General features: G+C 38.4%; 2 protein-coding genes across 5 annotated transcripts in view; one reads left to right on the forward strand and one right to left on the reverse strand.

Moving 5' to 3' along the window:
- LOC129771950 (uncharacterized) overlaps nt 1-3,942 on the forward strand; it is a 154,571-nt gene extending 150,629 nt beyond the window's left edge. For all 4 annotated transcript variants that reach the window (XM_055776109.1, XM_055776110.1, XM_055776112.1 and 1 more), the window contains one exon: nt 42-3,942. In XM_055776109.1, the coding sequence (XP_055632084.1) occupies nt 42-3,815 (3,774 nt within the window). In that variant the 3' untranslated portion in view covers nt 3,816-3,942. The remainder of the gene's footprint in view (nt 1-41) is intronic.
- Nucleotides 3,943-17,972: 14,030 nt separating this feature from the next.
- On the reverse strand, nt 17,973-20,649 carry LOC129768710 (uncharacterized). The gene is made up of 3 exons (XM_055770514.1): nt 20,480-20,649; nt 20,296-20,419; nt 17,973-18,207 (listed from the first exon to the last, which is right to left on the reverse strand). Exons 1-3 carry the CDS (start codon nt 20,568-20,570, stop codon nt 18,084-18,086), a joined length of 339 nt encoding a protein of 112 aa, XP_055626489.1. The 5' UTR covers nt 20,571-20,649; the 3' UTR covers nt 17,973-18,083.

The following is a 20,649-nucleotide window of genomic DNA, read 5'->3' on the forward strand; positions in this document are numbered from 1 at the left end:
TAGCAAAACAAAAGCAAAGTAATGTTTTTTTCTTTTTACAGAGGCCTGATGGCGTTGAATATCCGCCTAATAAAGTTGAATCGATGGAATTGAAGACGATGAGCTGTACCGTCTCGCCTGATTTGTTCAAACGATGTAGTTATTCGACAGATCAGCTAAATAATAAGCCAGTCAGTCTCAACGTAAATGATTCGATAGAATTTCAGAAAAAGGTATCTACCGTTACTAAAATTCCTCCCAGTACAGTTGCTACTTTTAGTACCAATGCACCTACTCCTGCAGCCAACATTCAAATTCAAATAACGGACGAAGCAGGACGCCCTTTAATTATATCAATTCCTGTGCAAAATAGTTCAAACAACCCAACGGTGCAAGGCCCTGCGGCTCCTAGTTGCAGTCAGCCAGCAAGTGCTCCATCACCAGCCATGCCACAGATTCAAATGCCAATGATCAGTACGGTTCAGGGAGGTGTTCAAAACATTCCTCCATCGCCACCATCAACACCACTCCCTGTGATAAGCAGTGTGCAAGGAATGGTATCTCTTCCGCCACTCACCGCGATTCAGCGTAGCGATGGTTTACCGATAATAAGCAGCGTACAAAGCGTTGCCCATTTGCCTCCGGACCAGTCTTTGGCAGCACCACTAAAGTCACCCTCAGTTACCATTTCTCCTGAAGGGTTGGTAATACTACCGAACATACCCGGTACCACCATCACTGCTAAACCAGCGATCGTAACATCCACGACAACATCCAGTTCGACTGCATCGATTTCCACTGCTTCTAATCTCACTGTTCAGATTGTGGAAAACAGTGCATGTACGCTTGTTCCTAAACCGAAAACCGATATGTACACGACCACGGTAGCGGAAGCAGATACCCAATCTTGCACGGTATCCGGAGAGAATCAGGAATATGAAGAAGATGTTGGAGCAAATGACGACAAATCTGAATCTCCAGCTCCATCCGATGTATCACAACCCGGCAGCTCGAAAGACACAACAGGATTGAAAAAATTTTCCAGTACCACCCAGATTCGGATCGATTTTCTATTCAATGGTAGTATCGAAAAGTTTGATCGTCTGGAGAGAAAGGTGAACATGACGATAAAGCATACCGGATTTTCCGGGTTGGATTTGAATATTTGTGGAGTGGAGAAATGTAACGGCAGATTCAGTGATCCTGTTAAACTTAACTTGCATCTTTTGAAGCATCACAATGTTGCCAACTACAAGTGCTACCATTGCTCTGATCGGTTCAAAACCGCACATGAGCTGATTACACACATCAAAACGCACGGGTGGCATCGGTATCTCTGTTTTTTGTGTGATCGGAAAAGTCATTTCCTAAAGATGATGATACTTCATGTGCAGCACGATCACAATAGTACCGATGTTATCCTCTCCTATTTGCATCCGAAAAAGCGGGACATCCACAATGATCTAGTAGTGATATGTCCGCAGGATGTCACGGGCGTTCAGCTGCGGGATTACGTTGAGAATATTTTAAAAGAAGATGCCACTTTGATAAAAAATCGTTTCACTCCCGATGAGATTGATCAACTGCCGGAAAAGGATATTTTCTCGGAAGACGTATTTTGTGCAAGCTGTAATTACCGGACCAAGATAAAGAAGAATATGAAGCGTCACCTGGAGAAGCATCTAGGTGAATTGTTACTGACAGATAACTCTGCATCAACTGATAGAAGCACTGTGTCCACGACGACAACTAGTGAAATGGCTATCCCAGAGAAGATCGATCCAATCAAGCTGTACCAGTGTGGTATATGCAAATTTGAGTGCCCTCCAGCATTAGCAGACTTCAGAGCTCATATGTATCTAAACCACCGAAATGAAAAACAGTACAAGTGTTTGCATTGTAACCAGCTTATTAATGAAGGTATCTTCTGTGTGGACAGCATCACAAATCATCTGAAACTGCATGGGAATAACCTGTACAAGTGCAGCGAATGTGATTACTACCGGGACGAACAATATTTGATCACGGCGCATATCCAGCAGAACCACGATCCTTCAGTGCCAGTGGCGGTAATACGGGAGGCTATTGTTGTTACAACCCAACCAGAATGGCAATGCGATCTCTGCGAAACGATTCGTCAAACCCGTGCTGAAATGGTAGACCATATGACAGCTGATCACAAGCTAACGGACAATCAATACAAGTGTTCGCTCTGTTCGTTTAAATCTTCCGAAAACGATGCTTTCAAAGCACATTTCGCTTCCAATCATCCCGCTAGCGGAATATTAATTATTTCATTATTTCACGAGCTTCCCCCAAAGCAGCTCATAGCGATAGCCAACGAATCGGCCATGGTGACGACCGGTGGCAGCGAAACAGCACATGATGATAGGAGCAAAAGGAGCAGATATTCGTGTGGCACTGAATCTTGTTCCTTCTCGTCGAACGATCTCCCGTGCACAAAAGAACATTTTCTAGCGAGCCACCCGGATCAAACACTGGTTGTGTTTGACGATTCAATCACAGAGAAGGAAAAGCGAAAGAGGTTCGATTATTTCGTGAGATACGTATGCAACTATTGCCAGGTACAGTGCGACACAGTCGATGATATCGTGGAGCATTGGAACAAACAGCACAAGGACGAGGACGGTGCGAAACCGCTGATGTTCAAGTTATTCAAGCTGGTACAATGTTTTTATTGTGATCAAATTTCCTCATACTATAACATCAAATCGCACGCGTTGGTAAGCCATCCCGCGCAAACATTTGCCTGCGTTGATTACCAAAACGTGTTCAAATGTGGCGAATGTCCGTTCGTTCTCACAGGCGAGAAAGTCGACCTACTTAAACACTTCAAGATATATCACCACGCAAGTAAGAATGAAGACCCGTGTGATTATATTGACGATGATTTCCTCCACAGAATGCTGGAGCAAAACAACAGTATGTATACATGCAACCATTGCGAGTTGACATTCGACAGTCGCTTTACTTATGAGAATCATATCGATACCTGTGCGTTCGCTGGACTGCCTAGTAGCTTCAGTTTGACGACCAAATCGGTGAGAATACGATACATTTGTAGTTGCTGCAATGATTTATTCAGCAGTGAATACAGCATCGCAAAGCATATGCGAACTCATTTGGCACAATACAATTGTCGTTATTGTAAGCGCGAGTTCAAGCAGCTGACACACCTGAATGAACATCAAATTTTACTTCACAACGCCTATGATAACGATTTCTCGCTAAAGGATCTGGATCAATATCGATCGTTCTTCCTGAAAATAAAGATGCTATTCCCGAATGGTCTACTACTGAGTAAGGTGGATGCACATCGCACTGTATGTGGTTCCGTCGAAGACATTCTCAACTATGTCCGAAGTGCCAACGACGAAGAAATGACTGAAGTAATGTATAACCGGGCGATTCTGATGCCTCTGCACTATGAAGATGATGAGGGGAAAATCGTACAAGTGCAGTGTAAAAAGTTCCTCGAGCGCCAGCCAACAATGGTTCTGCAGCTGGAGAATCTTTCCGAAGACAAAGTGGCACAGATTACCGAGCAAGTATATCTACTGGCGAAAGTGGCGGAAACTGTGGGGAACAATCAGCAACACAAACGGGGGCGACAGCGGAAAATTAAGAAAATCGTTACTTCGGATACTGATGATGACGATGACGATGACGACGATTGGAGACCGGAACGAAAACGTATCAAGCGTACAAGCGCTATGAGAGTGGTCACGAAAAAAGAAGTTAAATCGAGTTCTGAATTCGATTCAGATTCGGATAATGAGTTGTTGATCCGGTTCAAAAACAACCGGGACAGTTGAAGTGACTGAGGTTTATTGCATTAATTATGCGATATAGTTAGTAGAAAGCATGTATGGTATGTAATGTTCGGTATTCCCACGATTAAATTTGAATTTGCTAGATGTCTCAATGAAAAATTTGTTTCATTTTATCCGAAAATGAACGTTTGATCACATTGTTGGTGTTTTTAATATTTAGGTTTACTTTGAAAATGAAACACAACAATGCAGATTTTCTTCTTGAAAATTTGATGAATACCGTCAAGTGTGGGCTTCTTTTTGTCGTAGGATAATTTTTTCAAAAAGTCTCAATTCAGAGGAAGTTGTCGCGTTGTTGTAAAATATTTTTTGAGCTTGAGCTTGGGTAGACTGTGCACTTCGTAGTTGCTCTCCGTGATTTACCTGAACCAGCGAAATTTCACAAAGAACACACCAAATGACGCTTGGGAGTAGCAAATCACTCTCAAGTTTTGGTGAATCGAGCTTCAAATAGCCAATAACGACGCCGGCCACGTCCTTACACTCGCAACTTCAGGGTCCAGCTATACAAAAACAACATTCCCGCCGAAAAACGCTAAAGATCCTTGGAGTGTTTGTTGACCACAAACTTAGCTTCCTCCGCCATTTCGAAGAAGTTAAGAAGAGCTGTGCCACCCGGTTGAATCTGTTGAAAACCATTTCCAAACCGCACCGGAGCAACAACAGAAATATTCGGCTACGGGTGGCCAAAACCATCATCAGCAGCCGCCTCACCTATGGCCTTGAACTGACGTGTTTGGCTGGAGACAAGCTCCCAAAATATCTGGCACCGATCTACAACAAAGCATTACGGACTGTCTCCGGTCTCCTGCCTTAAAACCATGATCGGAAAACTCACATTTTTTGGCAATCAATGTGCTTGCTGTGTTCCTTCCACCTATCGAATTTTACCAGTTTTTTTTACGTTAGGTACATACGGTTTAACAATAAAAGGAGATGACATTATAAAAAATCCAAGTTGAGCCGTACTTTTTGAGATAAAGGGGTGGTCCAAATCACCCCGTGTTAATTTACATATGAAAAAAAGTTAGAAATCATTTCCAAATCAAAACCCTGTCAAGAACTTATGAGGAGTGATGTTACGAATAGTAGATGTAGTTTACAAGCAGTATGAATGAATGACGTGGATGTTGTATGTGAATCAAACTTAACTCGTCTTCCGCTCTAAAGCTTTCCTTACAGCCCACCGTAACCGTAAAATACTTCTTGGTGTATTTGTAAGGGAAAAATAAACATAAAATAAACAATAAACACAAAATAAACAAACTCCAAAGCAGGATCTGCGATATATTTGCTATTTGATGTCTGTCTGATACATGAATTTCTATAGGGAAAAGAATAACTAAACAATAATCAACAGAAAATGTGGAACAGATATGCGCCTATCTGTAAATGCAAACATGTCTTGGAAGTAGGAGACAGATTTTACGAAGTAACATAGAATGAAGTAAACAGGAAAAGAATTTTAGAATCACGAGGGCGAAATGTTTCTTTTAAGATAAGTGCCCAAGAAATCCCTCCCACGTTGCGTGTGAGGCAACGAAGCGAAGAAATGGCGATAACATGTGTTTACGATTCGTGATGCGTTTCAGGATCGCTTGTCGGTCGGCTCATGCAGACAACGCACGGCAATTAAAATTAAAATACCAGAAAATGACATGTGTTCGGTTGTTATGTTAGCGAAGGATGCTGGGAATTTGAAGATGCCACGAGAGAAGGCGATAACCAACGCTATATTGGTTATTGGTATGTGTTGTTTAGGATAAGCATTGTATATATATTCCGAATTTTGTAAGAATAAATCACTTGCTTTCAGGGAGCGATTCCGTACACTTGAGTTTGGTGATCATTGATTTAAATAAATTAGTCGAGAAAGAATTATTAGAAATCGAACAACTGGTATCGGCCCAGAACTCAGCTTACAACCAATTCAGTCGAAGCCGATTCCTGGTTGTAGCGCTAGTTCTAGAAAACATCTTTTCGGCTGGAACTGATGCCACTATCCAGCTGAGATATTTTCGAGCTATCGGATATAGGGTAGGTGCGGGTAAGGCGGACAGTGGATGTAAAATGGACAGGTGGTTGATTTGTATAGTTACATTATGAATTTCAAATTGCTGTTATTGACAACCCCTCCTACGTTATCCGTTTTTCCATCCAAGTTTTGCTAAGATCGAAAAAAAAAGATCTTCACAATTTTTCCGAGTACAAAGAATCGATAAAAAAATGGAAATCGGTATAGACAAAAATCGATTTCTTTAAAATCGGTTCGAGATCATCCAATTCTAAAATTCATATTAGAACATAATGGATCCAGTTTTCATCAACGGTCGCGCTGTCATGAAGAATACCTTTAATTTTTTTGCTGCTGGGGCAGCGGTACAACGGTACCTTGCCATGAGCAGCGACAAGGAACGGCGGTACCTTGCTTTTAAATCGTAATGAACCCAAGTTTATTGTTTCATTCGCAACGCATGCAATCCTCATAAGTAAGCTCTTGTTGTGTTTGGACCATGGACAATTCCCCAAATTTGGCGTCTTCGAAGGTTTTGGGTCTTCCTTCACGCGGACGGTCGTACATATCAAAATTCCCCTCCTTACAATCTTGACAAGTTGTTTCACTCAAGGTCGCCGTTTTATTCAAACAAAAGAAAAAATCATCTTAATCGCCGCAAATGGCGATTAATGTAAATGATGTTGGTTTGTCCAGTCGAAAATATGATCATGGTTCGTCCACTTTTTTGAATACTCTAATTCAGGGCACCTGTGTCAAATCAATTATTCAAATGTTTCAAAAAATATAAATAAAATTGTTTTTTCAGTAGTTTCATAGGGTATTTTTTACGGATTCACATGTTTTAAAGGTTTATAACATCCACTTTCTATTGGTGTCAATACGCCCCTCATTTGAGCAAATTTTTAATTAACCATCAGATGATTATTTGGTACGTATTCAGACCTTTTATGGATTATAACACATACAAATAGTGTAAAAATCATGCTTGCACACGATTTGTATCAGATATATACACTGAGAGAAATAATTAGTAAATATAACGAATTTTCTGGTAAATACTACCAATCTATAGTCATTTTCGACCGTACTAATAAACACATATGTCAAGCAGAACCATGATCGGAAGCCCAATATCGGCTACATTTTCTCGCCGAAGATGCACGTATCAGAATTATATCCTTATTATACCTCCGTATTGCCTTATGGGAACAATGAAAATGGTTAATACGCGCTTTTCTCACCAATTTTCAGATAGGACAATATCCAAGCTTACTAATGTTATCGAGTAAAATATACTAATCTCTGGTAGGGATGCGGGTTTGTTGACAATATGTACAAAAAATTTGTACATTCTACTAATTTTGCATTACCAAATGTATTTAGTAGTTTTCGACCGAGGATTTTTCTAAGGGTAGGGTTGGGGAAAAAGAAATGTCGTATTTCTGATCGAAATTTGACGCTTTATTTAACATACTTAAAATTATCTAATTTAAGTCAAATATACGCCGTTTTGTTCGCAAACTTGTTGCTATTTAGAAGGTAACTTCATTATTATATGGAATTCATTATGAATTCTAGATACAAATAAAACAAAGAATTCTTCAAGAAACTAAATTGTAATGAGTTTATTCGCTATTACCACTTTTAGAAATCTCCAGTCTTTTTATTCTGATTAGTATAAAGTCATCCTTATCACTTGAGCATTCCTGATGCGATTCTGGTTCAGTCGACGAATTCAGGAAGATCTCAGATTCGACCTCAGACTTAGTGATAAAAGATTCAATTAACAGCTGCGTAGATTTGTTTTGCTTTATTTATCATTAAATCTATTAAAAAGATTTTCAGCCGAAAGCCGAAGATATAACTTTCTTTTACTTTTCATTTTTGTAGATATTCCTGGTATTCTAAGAGTTTGAAAAATTGACACAAATCACACATCAAAACTCCAAAAAAGCTAGTAAATTGATAACTTGCCAATTCTGGAACATAAAATCGCACTCGTAGTCAAAACTATCATTCTATTTTTTTTGTTTTCTTGTTTTTTTGTTTTTTTTTGCCAATTCTGGAACATAAAATCGCAGTCGTAGTCAAAACTATCATCCTTTTTATTTGTTTTCATATGAACTACATATATACATTCTTCAAGTTTTTCAAAATTTGTTATTCCATAAACCGTGCAAAAGCGAAATCGTGTAAAACAGGTACCGTGTAAATAGAGGGATAAGTGTATACGACATTTCTTTTGCCCCAACCCAATATATCTAGATCAACATGTCAAAAGGGTCTATCTTCTTTGATCGATTCTCTTCATCGTCTTTCTCTTTCGATAACCACGACCTTTCAGACAGATTTTGCTCCAGTTTTGCCATGTAGTTTGATAAACGAGGTCCCCTTTTCACACTCCTTGCCGTCGAACACATCAGGAAATCCTGTTACTGCTGAGTTATTAATGAAAGAGGATGTAGATGAAGAGAAACGATCAAAGAAGATAGACATTTTGACATGTTGATCTAGATAGATCTAAATCATGTAATTAATGGATCTCGATGACCTCAATTCTGATCATGGTTTGCCCGACTCGCTGATGTTGGTTTGTACACATGATTACTATGGCAACCGCTTGGCGCGCTGCAGTTTGTTTGTTTTGTTTTGTTAAGTTCTCCATCGCGCGAAACAGCAATAAAGTTTCTGTGTTAAGTGCTGTTCACCCTTGAAATGCCAAAGAAAATGCATTATTCTGAAGATAGCCTTAATTATTGATGGATCAATATGATGACAAGAAACTCAAGCAAACGAATGCAACAGCTACTTGAAAATTTTTTTTTTTCATTCAAAAATGGTAATAAAACCAGGCAAACCATGATCATATTTTCTCTTTGAAGAAAATCGTAAAGAAACTTTGGAAAATGAACAATTTGAATGCCTTATGGTATTATTAGAAACTAGATACTTGGGGCTTTTCAACAAACCCAAAATCGTCTTGATTACATGTGATTTTCATGAAGAAAAATCGATTTACATTTACTAGATGCGTGAAAACATCCAAAATGGACAAACCAACATCATTTACCTTATTTAGCACACAATCACAAATGTTCACATAACCAAAAGTATATGATGCCAAAACAAAAACACTAACGTGTCAAAGCAGTTTATTTTACATATGTCTGAGTTTGGTTCATAACTTCATGTTCATGGTCCACGATTTCGGATATGTACAGTCAATCTCACAATTGAGTATGCACCTCGAGCTGCTTTGTTATTTTTGAGTTTTTCGGGGTTAAAAGTAAATCATTAAATGCGACTCATAGGATGTCTGTTCGAAAAGTATCGTGATTTTCGAATTTACGCGGGTTATGTTAATTAGATTCTAGATTTTTTGTGGCATTATGTTGGTACTCATGTCTCTCACTTACGCTGACAAGTACGGCTATTTTGAATGTTCAGTTAATTATGACAACTGCTTTTCTTACACGTGTTTTGGTCTTCGATTTTTGCCTATTACAAAAATGGATTAAAGAATCTGTATCGAACTTTGTGTGAAAAACAAAAATTAAGTGCGCGAACATAATCGGAAGAACACATGCGACGGTAGCCGACTTGTATACCCGACTGAAACACGAAGTAGGGCTGATTGGGCTTGGGATCAATGCGTCTAAGACTAAATACATACTAGCTGGAGGGACTGATTGCAACAGAGTTCTTCTTGGTAGTAGTGTTGTGATCGACGGCGACGAGCTCGAGGTGGTAGAGGAATTTGTCTACCTTGGCTCGTTGATAACAACTGACAACAACAACAGCCGTGAAATTCGAAGACGCATTGTCAATGGAAGTCGTGACTATGGGCACCGCAAATCCTTGAGGTCCAACAAACTCCGACCCCGTACGAAGTGTACCATGTACAAATCCCTAATTCGACCGGTTGTTCTCTATGGGCACGAAGCATGGACGATGCTTGAAGAGGACTCACAAGCGCTTGGAGTTTTCGAACGCCGAGTGCTCAGAATAAATAATATACGGTGGTGTACAGGCGCACCAGTATGGAGAAGGAGAATGAACCACGAACTGGCGCAACTCTACGGTGAACCCAGCATTCAGAAAGTCGCCAAGGCTGGACGAGTGCGATGGGCAGGGTATGTTGCAAGATTGCCGGACAGCAGCCCTGCAAAGATGGTGTTCGCATCGAATCCGGTAGAAACAAAAAGGAGAGGAGCCCAGCGAGCGAGGTGGTTGGACCAGGTGGAGCAGGACTTGGCAAGAATCGGTGCAGCCGGGAGTTGGAGAACTGCAGCCATGGATCGGGATTATTGGCGAAAAATTGTGAAGAAGATCTAATCTCTCAATGGGATGTAGTATCATTATAAATAAATAAAGTGCGCGAACACATTCCGAATGTTGATTGTGACATCTGGTGAACCTACCTTGGAGCGAAACAACGTTTATTGGAGTTCGAAAAAATGTTCTCGGAGGATCGAAAAGATGTGAACGACGCAAAGCGTGCCGGATGCCCGAGCACGTCAACAACTGACATCGAATATAAGTAATCCGTGGGCATACAAAAATCGTGATACTTTTAGAACAGCTCTTGTAGATAGGGTGGTCCACTCTATCTCATTCCATTAAGCATTCCCACAGCCATAGCCGAATTTGTTTCAGCACTACGAAGGGATTTCTCTAAATATAGGCAATAGACAAAAATCGAAGATGAACCTAAACACTTAACCTGCGTAAATTCGAAAGTCGCGATACTTTTTTAAACAGACCTCGTATTCATCGTAAAATCGATCCATTTTACTCTTATGTAGAGTAGTGCGGGGCAAAGGTACGCCCGGGGCAAAAGTGTGCATTGGCCTTTTTGAAGCAAACGAGCATAAAATTTCCACAACAGTGTATTCGTTTGATACATTATTGATGTTTGGATCTAATTTTTTCAGTTTCGGAGATGACGATTTACTTACCTCAAATAACTGAAAAGTTCGAAACTACACTGTCAAGGAAACTTTCAGTCTATAGTAGATGATAGTGCGTATTCGTTTTTGTGAAAAAGTTCAAGAGCTTTTTCAAAAATTGGATTAGTTCAATAATTGCTTGTGGGGCAAAGGTGCGCAGTTGCTGTGGGGCAAAAGCTCGCACCAGAGTTTTGCTCTGAAAAAAATTATAAAATGTTTTCAATCAAATTTTTAACGGGACCCACAAGAAAAAAAACTGATTTGATGCTGTCGGACCGACGGAGGCTTCGGGAGGGAGTCTCGAAGCGTCGGATTGCGGCAGTTCTCGATATTTCTGAATCAACTCTGAGGCAGAGGCTTATGTCAGTGAGTGATTTATGACTTGAACCTTCTTTTATTGACATTTCTGCTTCTGCTGGATTGTGCCAACGAGCACCTAGGGCGGTTCAGACAAATATTTACGAGTGAACAGTCTGAGGATCTGGCGGGCCATTGCAAAGCACTGGACAAAGCTTTCTATGGTATGACTATCAAAGATTTACGTCGTCTGACGTTTGATTTTGCGGGAGCCAAGATCCTCCAGCACGAATTCAACCGAGTTGTAAAACAGGCAGAAAGAGTTTGGGATTTTAGCTTAACGAGGAACCCTCGTCTGTCTCTTCGAATCATACAACATCGCTACGAAGCAACAGTGCTCCAAGGCAAAGCGTCGGAATCCTCAGAACTGAAATCCAAGATGAGGAAGAAAAATAAACAATTGCTCAAAAATAATTCAAAATGAATTTCAAATCTAAAATATTTTTATTTTCACCATGCATTCAATTCAATAACGGTTATGTTTCATTTATGTTTTCACAAGGAACTTCAAATAAATATTGTGTTTTTTTTCAACAATGAGTTTCAAATAAATTAAGTGAAGGTAACTATGTATTTATAAACTTGATCTATATTATTAAAAATGATTCGGTGTCCGTTCCTCATGATTTAGCTAGTTTGTTAATAAAAACGAATTCTGTTTCAAATGTTGGACATTTTCAGATATCTTATATTGTCAGTCTCCTCCCTCTCAAAAATTTCCACGTGGTATGTTCGACCATAACACCAACTCATCTCTACCCTTAAAACATCATACAGCACCCCCCCTCCTCTCCACTGGATGGTGCCTACACACTCTGGTAATGATGCTTCTTCCGCTGATAATGATAAAGAATTTATTTTTGTTACAAGTTACCTCATAAGTACAATTCAAGTTTTGCCCCGTAGGGTGCGCACCTTTTCCCCACTATGGGGCAAAAGTACGCATTTGCCATTTTGTATTAAAATAGGATGTGTCTAACTACAAACAAAACTCGAGAAATTCTTGTATTAAGTTTCGAAGATAATATATATGGTTACAATTTGGTAAGCAAACTGAATTTCATTTGTTTTCATTTCAAGAGTTATTGGACGACAACAGTTAGGTGCGCACGCACGCAGTTAGGTGTCCCGCACTACTCTAGTGATAAGAAAAAAAATAAAGTGATCACATTTCTACTTCATGTTTAAAATAAAAAACATAAAATCTCCAATTGAGACATGACAAATTGAATGTACAGTTCAAGTTTTTCGTAAAAAGAAAAATGAAATCAGTTCAGAAATGCTAACAAAAATCAATCCCCTAGTGTTTGGTATGGCCCCCTTTTGGCGCCCAGCATTTTTTACTAGCGCCGAGGTGAGATTTCTGTTCACTGTAGATGAAAGTGCCCCAGATCTCCGTAATCGTCGTTTTGAGTTCCGCTTCGTTCCCTGGATTTTTATTCTTCAGATGGTTCTTGTTTTCCCACTATAGATACTCTAAATATAATGTTCAGGCCCGGTGATTGCGGAGGTATTTTGAGTTGATTGGGATATTATAAATCAGGCATATCCTCATCATGAAGACAGTTTGCTTCGGGTTGAAAGTAATAATCACGATGGAGACTCAATTTCTGAACGGGAGACTGCAGATTACCAGAACGGGATTGATCCAGAATTCCTTAGGTCTGTTTACACATGCATTAGCAAACTGTAGTCGTTTTTTTTTAATATTTACCTTCGAGATGAAATAATGTTCACGGCCAACACGACCTCTCAGATTGTTCCTGTATGCTGTTCTCCGGACAGTGTCTGCGCTGACAGGTCTTCCAATGATGCCGGCTACTTCGGAAGTCAATTTAGGAATGTTTGTTATAGGGTTCTTTCGCAATGTTCACACAATTACTCGTTCATCATCAGAAGGTGGGATCCGTTTGCGTCCTCCACCCGGGGGATTTTCCATGGTTCCTTCGTATTTCGACTCGTTTATGATTTTCTTTACTGTATAGTGGGTTCTTCCGACAGCAGCTGCTATTTCCCGCAATGTTTTTTCTCGACAAGTCTTACTTATTATCATTGTACGTGTAACAATATCTATTTCATTCCTTTTACTTGCCATTTCAATAAAAACTTTTTCGAAAATCTACAAAAAACAAAAACCAACACTGCCCAAGCAGTGGTTTGGTGTTGACGTCACAAACTGACGTAAAAAAAGTACGCTAATTCGCAAAGATCTCACTAAAAGATTAATTCGTTTGGAGAAATTTAAGGGGTACACTCAATTTTGCGATGCTTAGAATGGAGATTGTTTTCAATTTTTTGGAATAAATGATTAGCAAAAAACTTCTCGCGAAATTTTCTTGCGCGCATAGTTAGTTGAATGTGTGTGTTATTAATTTGCATCAAAAGAAAAAATGTATTCAAAATATTTTGTACCAAATAAATGGAGAGTTTCGTCAAGTAGCATGTGTATACTCAATTTTGGGATTGACTGTATGTCGAATTCGACCAGCACTTACTGGTGGAGTCATATTATGCAAAATATCATCTTGGCTTCGCTACAATAAGTTTTTTTTCTTTTTGCAATTAATTAAAAACAAGAAGTGGATTATATATGTGATATAACCGCTAGGTAGACGTAGGACTATCATTGGCTCGGTAATCATTTATTTGAAATTGCAATTGAATCAATTCTTAATTAATGAATGAATAATTATTGTGAAAGATTGCTGAAAGTTTTGCTTTTTAGTGTGTGGGTATGGAATTGTTATTAACATATAGGGTAAATGATCTTGGTTTGTCCAGTCGAAAATATGATCATGGTTTGCCCACTTTTTTGAATGCTCTAATTCAGCGCTCCTGTGTCAAATAAGGCCTTCGAATGTTTCGAAACATATAAATGAAATTGCCTTTTACATGATTTATAGTAGTTTGATAGTATATTTTTACGAAATCACATGTTTTAAAGGATTTTAAAATACACCTTCTATTTGTGTCAATGCGCCCCTCATTCGAGCTAACTTTTAATCGATCACCAGATGATTATTTGGCACGTATTCAGACCTTTTCTGGATTACAACACTTATAAATATTGTAAACATCATGCTTGCTCACCATTAGTATCGGATTTACATAGCTAAACCATTAAGTTAACGCATTTTGATGAACTTAATTCTGATCATGAGTTGTCCGATTCAATAATGTTGTTTTGTCCACATGATTTCTATGGCAACTGCTTGGCGCGCTGCAGTTTGTTTATGTTTGTTTATGGTGTGCTTCGCACATAGCAGAAGTATGGTTTTTCTGTGTTGATTGTGTTGAGGTGAACACTTCTAAAATGCCCAAGAAAAGGCAATATTCTGAAGAAAGCCTAAATTATGAATGAATCAATATGATGACAGTAAACTCAAGCAATGATAAATGCAACATCTAATTGTGAATTCGAATGTTTTCATTCAAAAATGGAGATTTCTAAAACCGGACAAACCATGATCATTTTTTTGGGCAAACCATGATCAGAAGTGGTCAAACCATGATCATAATTCTTCTTTAAGGAAAATTGTTGAAAAACATAAAAATTTGAATAATTTCAACACCGTATGGTAGTATTAGCAACTAGATACTTGGGGCTTTTCAACAAACCCAAACTCGTATCGATTATGTGTGATTTTCATGAAGAAAAATCGATTTGCATTCACTAGTTGCGTAAAAACACCCCAAATTGGACAAACCAAGATCATTTACCCTAATTCAACTCTTTCGAAATTGTTGATGGTCCCGAAACGAACCGATGGAATTTGAGTGGGCTTGTAAAAGCACGTGAGAATAACACGAGATTTTTCATTATCACTCCATACGCAGAATAGAAACTGAGGGCATTTCACAGTGAAAACGAAAAAAAGGCTATATAACCTTGCATAAAATTAATTTCGTTTTTATCATGATGCGGCAAATTTTTTCATGACTGTTCCATGCGAAAGCAGAACAGAAACTGATGGTATTGGATTGTATCACGGGAACACCCAGTCGAATTTGTAAACGGGTGCGAATATTCCTTGGCTCGGACGCATTCTCACGCAAATCATTTTTCATGTCTATTCCATGCGAGAGCAGAACATAAACTGATGCTATTAGATTGCATCACGGGTACACCAAGCAGTGTTGCTACATATACCGATTTTTCTGTAATGATACAGGTTTTCAGCATGTTTTTTGACCAAAAATCTGTATATACAGATTACTAGATATCCATGCATATTTTATACAGATTTTGTAACAAGATAAACTTATTTTTAAATATTTGATCATTTTTCGCAACAATTAACAAACTCAATCTATTTTTGCTACTGTCAAATGTGTTAAATATAGCAGTGATAGAAATCGTATTTTTCGCAATATAATGCGAACAAAACAAAAGTTATGAACCGTCTCGCTACAAAAACTGTGAATGCAATTATCTACTAAAATATTTGCAAAAATCCGAGGGGAGGCGCCTCAGGACAGTTGTCAAATGACATCAACGCTAAATTCTGCAAAACCATGTATAAACACCACTAGGAAAGTGAGTATTAAATCAATGTTTATAACGCGAAACTAAATTAAACAGCTCTCTCCGTCGGGTTTCCCTAAAAATACATTTTAATTTTTTTATTTGGCATAATTCTCTATGTATCTAAAACTCTCAATCTGAGATATCACACATTTTCGATCAAACTTTTTGCATATGCCTGAAAAAAATAGTCTTATTCAGAAAACTATTGGCAAGCTATACCAGTGATCACGAGCTTCAAAATATGGCTAAGCAGAATGTATACACTTTACTACAAGTATGCAATTCGTACTTCGTACTTAAATCTAACGCAAAAGTTTTATCAGGTGCAACATCCGGAATACAGATTCCAATACTGATTTTCTATGTTCTCTACAGATAAAAAAGATTTTTTAGCTCGGAAATACAGCTTTCAATATGGCAACATTGACACCAAGTCATGGGTGCGAATATTCCTTCGCTCCGACGCATTCACACGCAAACAATTTTTCACGACTGTTCCACACGGAAGCAGAATAGAAACTAATGCTATTGGATTGCATCACGGGAACATCAAGTCGAATGCGGAAATGGGTGCGAATATTCCTCCGCCAGGACGCATTCACACGCAAACAATTTTTCATGACTGTTCCATGCGAAAGCAGAACAGAAACTGATGCGAGTAGAAGTAATCACGCCTTGCATGTTTCCGCTATGGTTTTACAAACACTATGACGCTTTCTCCAGGTGCCTAGATTTTGCGTCCGTGTTCGGGAACACATTGCGATCACCAATCATCATCAATGAGCTAGATTATTATGACTTCAATAGCTTGGTTTCAAAGCAATTTTTAAACTATTGAAACGATTTCTTGGACCAATAAGTGACCATCATATAACTCGTTGACATTTTATCTTTCGGATGAAGTGATTATTATACAACTCCATTCAGCCGGTAAAGAAGTATTAACGTTGAAAACCTTGCAGTCCAGCGTCACTCTCTCACTTTCGAAACGTTGAACTTACACTCCGGTACAGAAATGAAAGACGTAGTCCTACGTCGAAATGTACTGACTAAATGTAAACATAGTTATTCACATAGGAAACTGCTATGAGATACAAGTAGTTGTGATCAGCGTTGCCAATGTTCCAGTTTGAACTGGATTCTTCCAGTTTTTTTTTATCGATCCAGTCAAACAGTTAAACCCTAACATCTTCCAGTTTTTTAGAATACTTTCCAGTTTCATCCAGTTTTTTTATGCGTGTGCTTCAGTTTCACCAATTTCATGCAAAATAAATTCACAATGCATAAATATTATTCCGCCTTCACCTTTCCTTTTCCTTGATTAATTTTGTTTTTTGACATTTTTGATTAACGTTCGATCGATCCAAGGTGTATTTACTTTGGATCGATCTTTATTTTCTTACATACTCTCAATGTTATTTTTCTTCTGCTTAAACTTCCGAATTCCATACGGTCAGCGCGTAGTGCGTGTGGTGACTTCGCAGGCAACAACGCGCTACTTTGTCTTTGAGTTTATATTATATGTTATAGGTTCTCCAAAACATTCTAAAGTCAAGATCAATTGATTTACCATTTCAACATCGAATGGTACAATGTTCATAACAAGATATCTTATGAAAAATGGTTAATGGACCGAAGATGGTCAAAAGAAGCGCTACAAAAATATCAAAACTCGAGAAAAAGGATAGAGGATTGAGATTAGATTTGTGCAGTGATCTAGAATCAGAAACCGTGTCCTCAAGCACCTCAATTAATCACATTGTCGAGCAATAAATATTGTTAAATATTGTTTTACAGTAATGTTCGAGTGGTGGGAAACGTTATTTTGATCTGCTCGAATGGTTAATCAATGGTTTATTTCGCTATATTATGAACTACAGTAGAATCCGTTTATTATGGCTCCGCTTATACTGACCTACCGCCTATTCATACGTAATTACACGTAATTACATGACATCCGCTTATTATTACTCCTTTCGATATAATGACATCGGATTCCACTTTACATATAACTACTTCACGAAGCTTCGAAAGTAGGTTCAGGTTAAAAAAAAGTAGGTTAAAAAAGATTTTAAATAAATCAAAGCCGAACTTCTTGAAATAAGATGATTTTTCAGGATCCAGTTTTCTTCCAGTTTTTTAAGAGCAATCTTCCAGTTTTTTGAAAAATATTATTGGCAACCCTGGTTGTGATATCGCAGAGGTGTCATTCACACCAGTCCCACTATATGTTTCACGGGTATGTAACCCGTAAATTCAATCCCCTGAAAAAACGACTACAAACATCCTTTTCAAATGGTACCATTTCATTAATTTTATTGTCATATTAATGGAAAATGGCTTCCAACGGAGGATAGTATTGCTAGTTTGGAAACTTTTCGTGCCTTCACTTGTCGCAATCAGAAATACGAGACTTGTCCGTCAATTACGCACTTGTATTTCTTGCAGCACTCCGGATAGTCTTTGGTGAGATCTTGTTCCATTTTTACACAGTGGGGGTCGTCCATCACAACAGCGCCACAACTAGAAATAAAAGGAGCATTTTGTTATTTTTTATTTTTAAATCTTAAACGATTGGAAAAGAACATAATTTTTATGACATTATTTTAATATTTTTGAATTAGTGACATATCAATTGAAATCAACAATTAGGTGATTCATAACGAATGAATGTTTACAATAATAGAATCTAATTATAAATGAACGCTTACAAAAAATGGGTGGGTTATATCTATGATATAACCGCAAGGTTGACGTAGGACTACTGAATTAATTATTGATCGAATGAGTGTTGTGTTCGTACCCGCTTTTGTAGTTTGTGTTTAGAAAACACATTCCGGAGTACAACAATGTTGCTTGCATGAATCAATAACTTCAACTTCATTTTTTTTCTATAGAGGCTTCAAACTTAAAGTTCATTCGCTTTTAGTATCTGTAAAGACGGTTTTCCTTGGCTCTTCAGTTGTAGTCCATGTTGGGGAAACACATTCCGGTCTGTACAAATACAGCTTGCATTTATTTGCAACGCTGATTTCCCCAGACTCCTTTGTTCTGAAGTTCGTGTTAGGAAAACTCATCCATGCCTTTATTTATATATGCATAAGGAACAGAAATGCCACCGGTTTGCATGTACTTCCCCTTGGGTTTTAAAGTTTGTGTTGGGGATACCGTATTCCGCTGTTACTATGACTGCTCCTTTTGGTCAGTACCATTTGAGGAGCACAAATCGGACCAATCAAAACGTGGCATTTAATGCGTTTGGATAATGTTTGACGTTTCACAATTATTCAATGATTATCTCAAGAAAAATAAAATTTGATACATTGTGATAGTAGCGTAGAAATATTTCCTTGTCAATTGATGCAAACATCTTTGCGATACATTATGAAATGCTTAAGCTATAAGCATTCGAGAACTTTAAATTTTTCCTACATGTTCACTGTTTAGATTTTCATTTTACCCCCTATTGATCCCGGTTAGACGTAGTGTTACGTCAAAAGATTATAGTTTATATACCAGGCATATAAATAAGAAACCGCAATTTGTCAGCAAAGTGCACTGTCAATGTAATCCTCAAAATGCAAATTGCATTGGAAACATTGCCTTGTTTTGACATTTAGCAAAATATTTCAACTTTAAATAAAAAAAAAGTTATACTCTGCAGCTCTGTAGTTTGAAGATCTCTGAACATTCCGACTTTTATGTTTGAAAAGAACGATCTGTGGTCAGCACTGATTGCTATCATTTCAGTAAACTGCTGCAGATAATCGCAGTGAAAAAAAGACAGAATAACGGGTTTATATCAACAAAATTCACAAATTTGTCAGAGTTTCCGAACACAAAACTGCACGCTATTTTATATGTATGAGTAATTTTCGTGTACGATACAATAAAATGTAGTATATGTCAAACCACGTTGAGCTCAAACATCGATACATGCATACGTAATACATGAGTGAGAGAAACTAATTCATTTTGGAAGGAGTCACTTCAATATACAATGAAGTCCATTTGACGGGGAAGAATGGCATGAGATAGTCGAGTCGTGGAGTGAGACAGCAACTAAACGCCCGAATGACTGTTGAGTCATGTTGACGGAGAAACTGCTGGAAAAAGTCAAAACTCATTTCCAATTGAACGCGAAGGCGAATTTCTTCATAGTCCCCTGACTATCCTGAGTTGAATATGACCTTGCCGAGCTCTGGAAATCAGTACCGATTATCAATCGAATGTTGACTAATTCAGGGTGTCCTTGGTAGCCGTTTTTGTCCGCAATCCTTTGAATGGAAGGGCTAGGCTAGGGCAGAAGTAATTCCCAAAAAGGGGGTGAATGATCGTGGTGGCAGAAAATAAGCTGTAATCAAAATACTCTTTCCAATGGCAACGAATGCCAACAAATGTTATAAACAAGTGATCCATCAACAAGTGATCGATCTCACATGATTCGCGAAATTTTAAAATTAATTTTTGCATCAATCCCAATCATATAAACATCACAGTAAAAGACTCCTGCCAGTTTTCGTTTGAGATTGTTCCTTTCAAAATGATAGTAGAGCCGATTACGATTGTGCAGGAAGCTTAATTGTTGTGGTACAAACTATATGGCAATACCTTGTGTAGGTCAGTGTGAAGTTATCAGAGCAGTACACTTCCATGCATCTTCCTGGAAGGGATTTGGTCTTCCCTGGAGCGAGAGCTGTTTTCGTATCCTCGTCGTAACACTTTCCTGGGTGATCTACAATATGCAACGTGCTTCCATTAGGTATGATATGAACCAAATAGAGATACCACTAACCAGGGTGGACGGCATTTGGTAGCACTGCTTGGGCCGCCTGACTGACAGCGAATGCACAACTAATCACTAAGATAACACTGCAGAGTTTCATTTTTGAAATAAAAAAAAAACAAACACTCAACCACTGGGTGAATCACACGATAGCTAGAACTTGAATGAAACACTGGCGA

The sequence above is a fragment of the Toxorhynchites rutilus genome, chromosome 2, assembly GCF_029784135.1.
Source record: "Toxorhynchites rutilus septentrionalis strain SRP chromosome 2, ASM2978413v1, whole genome shotgun sequence".
In the NCBI taxonomy this organism is placed as follows: Eukaryota; Metazoa; Arthropoda; class Insecta; order Diptera; family Culicidae; genus Toxorhynchites; species Toxorhynchites rutilus.